This window comes from Mustela nivalis (genome assembly GCF_964662115.1).
Source record: "Mustela nivalis genome assembly, chromosome: 20".
NCBI lineage: Eukaryota > Metazoa > Chordata > Mammalia > Carnivora > Mustelidae > Mustela > Mustela nivalis.
In genome coordinates, this window is record NC_139039.1 from 41,492,739 (window position 1) to 41,497,626 (window position 4,888).

At 38.6% G+C, this 4,888-nt stretch overlaps 1 protein-coding gene across 1 annotated transcript; it reads right to left on the reverse strand.

Annotated features, from left to right (window-relative positions):
• Window positions 1–571: 571 nt before the first annotated feature.
• Window positions 572–4,561, reverse strand: LOC309855504 (olfactory receptor 14J1). The gene is made up of 2 exons (XM_082715864.1): window positions 4,333–4,561; window positions 572–1,603 (listed from the first exon to the last, which is right to left on the reverse strand). Exon 2 carries the CDS (start codon window positions 1,573–1,575, stop codon window positions 610–612), a length of 966 nt encoding a protein of 321 aa, XP_082571990.1. The 5' UTR covers window positions 1,576–1,603; window positions 4,333–4,561; the 3' UTR covers window positions 572–609.
• Between the last annotated feature and the right edge of the window lie 327 nt (window positions 4,562–4,888).

A 4,888-nucleotide genomic window follows, 5' to 3' on the forward strand; every position in this document is an offset into this window, starting at 1 on the left:
CTCCCCCAACCCCCTCCCTTCTGAAACCCTCATTTTGTTTCTCAGAGTCCAGTCTCTCATGGTTCATCTCCCCCTCTTATTTCTACCCTTCTATTTTCCTTTCCTTCTCCTAATATACTCCATGTTAATCCTTATGTTTCACAAGTATGTCAAACCATATGGTAATTGACTTTCTCTGCTTGACTTATTTCACTGAGCAAAATCTCCTCCAGTCTCATCCATGTTGATGCAGGACTTGGGTATTCATCCTTTCTGATGACTGAGTAACATTCCATTATATATATGGACCACATCTTTATCCATTTGTCTGTTGAAGGGCATCTCGGCTCTTTCCATAGTTTAAAAACCAACACTAAATTATGCTGGCCAAACCCTAAAGTCATTACTTTCTCTCTCTGTCTCTCTCACACACACATCCTAAAAGATGCCTTAAAATAACACTTTAATTGGAGGAACAAGGCCACAACATTTAATAGCATAATATCTTAAATTTTGATGAATCAGATTTTGAGAAGAATAGAAAGGTTAGAAAGGAGTTCTGGGAGTAAATCAGACCTATACTCTTATAATCTGAAGTGCAATGACAGTAGCTTTTATTTTTATGTTTATTTAAAATTTAAAAATGGCTTTTAAATATATCTTTCTCTGGGAAAATTCTCCTTTTGACAGCACCTTCCTCAGAGCTGCCTTCATGGCTTCATTCCGTAAGCTGTAGATAACTGGATTGAGTGTTGGCGGTATCACCGTATAGAATATGGAGAACATGAGATCCATAGCTGATTGGGAGTCAGAAGGTGGGTGCAGAAACTCAAAGCCTGCAGTGGAGAGGAAGAAGGTGACTACAAACAGGTGTGGTAGGCATGTGGTGAAGACTTTGGTCCGGCCCTCGGCTGATGGGATCCTCAGCACAGTAGAGAAGATGCGAATGTAGGAGAGCACGATGGAGACCAAGCAGATGAATGCTGCTGAGGTTGTGAAGGCAGCCACTGCAATCTCATTGATGAATTCATGAGAACAAGCTAGTTTCAGCATCTGAGGAACATCACAGAAGAATTGATGAATGACTCTCTCTCCACAGAGAGGTATGGAGAAGTTCACAGCTGTGTGCATGAGCCCAGAGAGGCCCCCAGCAAGCCACACTGCTGTCACTGCCTGCCTACAAGCATAGGAGTTCATAATGGTCTCATACTGCAGGGGCCGACAGATGGCGGCATACCGGTCATAAGACATTACTGTGAGGATGGCCACTTCTGATGAAGCCAGAGCTATGAAGAAGAACACCTGAAGAATGCATTGGCCACGGGAAATGTAACCATTGTTCATAAGTGAATTTGCGATAGACTGGGGAACTGTGACAGAGATGAAGCAGAGGTCCAGAAGAGAGAGGTGCTTCAGAAAGTAATACATGGGGGACTGGAGGCGATGATCCAAGCTGGTTACAGTGATAATAAGGAGGTTGCCTGTCAAGGCCAACAGGTATGTCACCAAAAACAGCAATGCATGTAAAATCTGAAGTTCATGGTTATCAGAAAACCCCATGAGGAGGAATCCACTCATGGATGTCAAGTTGGCCATGGTCACACTGAAGACAACAAGTATGATTCTGTTTAGGGAGCCAAGCAACAATAAGAGAGAATGTATGATATTTAGTATATCTGTATGTCAAATAATAGTGCACTCAGCATAGAGCTACAGAAATTGAGAAAAATTTATTCCCATAGTGATTAGGTAACATTTAACTTAGAAAAATCTTTACCACTGGATATTATACACAAATAATGAATCATGAAGCACCACATAAAAAACTACTGTATGATGACTAATATAATAAAAAAGAAAAATCTTTATGTATTATTAAAAAATATAACCCCTAAATGTGATCAATGCCTTCACACAGATCAAAAAGTTACTAGAATTTTCTGGAGCACAGTTTGGATTGTCAAAGGTGAGAAATTGATGGGGACAATGAACTACTTCCAGTCAACAAATTCATTGAGGATTTTGCCAATATACTAATATTATTACATCTTATACACAATACCTTAGGATTATAATGATGTAGTAAAACTTCCTTCATTAACCATATAGCAGAGATCAATGAATTAGAAACCATCTAAAATGAGGTTGTTTGTACCATCTTGTAAATGGGTCTAGGAACAGTCCAGATGTAGGGACAATGTTTCTTCTAAGGAGTCATATTCCTTACCTCTGAAAGGCACTCAACATTTTTTCAATAATGAAGTTTGGTTGTAATGAACTTCCCAGGGCAAGCTTAAACAGTGAAATAAACCTCAAAGCTGTAACATGCAGACACCACTGTTACTAAGCACTGAGTCCTGAGGTTGGGAAATTGAGAGATCTCACAACTGTTTGATGATGCCTTGTCCTTGTAATTCTTAAAACCTTAGGATGATTTGAATTCAGATATGTTCAATAAAGTTCATTTGAAAAAATAATGAGGGTTTTTTTAAAAAGAATTTATTTCTTTATTTGACAGAGATCACAAGTAGGCAGAGAGAAAAGGGGAAGCAAACTCCCTGCTGAGAAGAGAGCATGATGCAGGATTCAATCCCAGGACCCTGAGAACATGACCTGAGCTGAAGGCAGAGGCTTAACCCACTGAGCCACCCAGGTGCCCCAATAATGAAGTTTTTAAAAATGCACTTAGTTCTTACTATGTTGTAGGCAGAATGCTAAATAGTGGAGTATATGCCTTTTCAGTATTATCTCTACTGTGACTCTTAAAATAAGAATAAACAATTATTTATTCTTTTTCTATAGGGCTTGAAATATATCAGATAGTGAGTGCCCAGTTCCTAAAGTAACCAACCAACCAAACAAACAAACAAAACCTTAATACCACATGTAACATAATTGTTAGAGGGTTGGCTGATGTCACTCTTTATGTTAAATGGATTACTACAGAATGAGAAAATCATTCTGGGTGTCAGAATTACTCTTCTGATTTTTACTCCTTTTAAAAAATCTGTGGACATGTTGAAAGGTCAATCCATTTGCACTGAGTTTCTTCACCATGAGACAATTCCTTCACCATCTCTGTCCATTCTTCCAACTTTGGCAATGGAACCCAACATAACAGCACTAAGTAAATACTTAGCTGGGTATATACATGATTGATTTCAATTCTACATAGTACTATCAACTTACTTGAGTTACTCCACCAGTTACTGTGATTTATTCCATTGATGAATCCCTAACCATGGAAAGAGGTTGAAAATCACTGAGCTAGTATCTTTTTGTTTTGCTGTCATTTATTTTGAGAGCTCACTGAAACTAAGTTTTAGGAAGTGCCTGGCAAACACATGGACATTGGATTGGAAAAGCATAAAACTTAAGGATGAGGGGTGCCTGGCTAGCTCAGACATTAATGTCTGCCTTTGGCTCAGGTCATGATCCCAGGGTACTGGGATCAAGCCCTGAATCAGGTTCCATGCTCAGAAGGAAGCCTGCTTCTTCCTCTCCCACTTCCCCTGCTTGTGTTCCCTCTCTTGCTGTCTCTCTCCATCAAATAATAGATTTTAAAAAGTCTTTAAAGAAATAAAATTAAATAAAAAAAAACCCTAACTGAAGGATGAAATATTGCCAGAGATGATGAAGGTTTGATCTACTCTATAGGTGTGAAAACTAGAGATAACAATTACAAGAGAAAATGAGCAGATAAAATCCTTATGGCTGATGGATGTGCAGAGAGGATGTCATATAACAGAGACAGGGAGACAGCTGGGAGAAGAGATGACTGTTATGAGAGAGACCCAGTCAAGGTGAAGTTGCATATAAGGGTCTGGAACTCAACACCACCAGTTCAGAAAATCATGTAGTAAATCAGCACCATGTGAAAATCATGTAGAAAAGCAGTTAATCTGACTCCTTTAGATGACACTTAAAATAATATTTCTAGGGGAAAAAAGACAGAAAAGAGAACAGAGAATGATATTTAGATACCATCAAATTTCAAGTGATATGCATGAGAGGGACCAGCCAAAGAAAGTGAGGAAGAATAGTCACAGAGGAAGGAGAGAACCAGAAGCAAAGAGTAATATCACAGAGCCAGTGAAAGAGATGTTTTAGAAGAAAAAGCTGCAATAGCATCACTTATTTAAGAAAGGAAATTTCAAATAACAACAAAACACATTGAATTTACCATTTTGGTCGTCATTTGTGAATTTGCTGGAGCTATTCAGGAGGAATCACAGGTAAATAAACATCATGAACATATTTAAAGAAATGAATGAGCTATGAGGGGAAATCATGCACTATGTGCTTCAGGAGGATGGCTATAAATTTCATAAAATATAAACAAACTTCACTCACCAGAGATGCTCTGATGCTCTTGGTCAGTAGGAACAAATCTCATTAATCCCAAGACCAAGCATCTTTGTTTTAGAGTCAAGCTGGTAGCTCAGAAATTTTCAGGCAAGGAGAGGACTAAGGTGCATTCATACAAGGCTGAACAGGGGGCATGGACTCCAGGGACATTTTCACTTCCCACAAAGCCCATGACACCCAAAGTGCAGCCAGTGCTGCCCAGGCACAAGGGAGCAAGGCTGTTCAGGGTGGTTGGTGTTTAAGTAAACACTGAGTTCAGAGGAAAGGGTTTGGTGGAGCTGTCCCCAAGGATTATCTCAGTGGAAAGTAAGTTAATTACTATTTTACTTTAACTGAATCTTATATTTGGTGCATTCCAGGGAGGTAAAAATACATCATATATATGATATATTTTCTATAGGATAACTTTAGACTTTGGTTATCAGAAAGGCATTTTATTGCAATATGAACATTTACTATGAGACCAGCTTTCTTTACAATGACAGAAACTGAAAAAAAAACCCCATCTTCCAACTATTCCTAAATATAAAAAATTCAATGT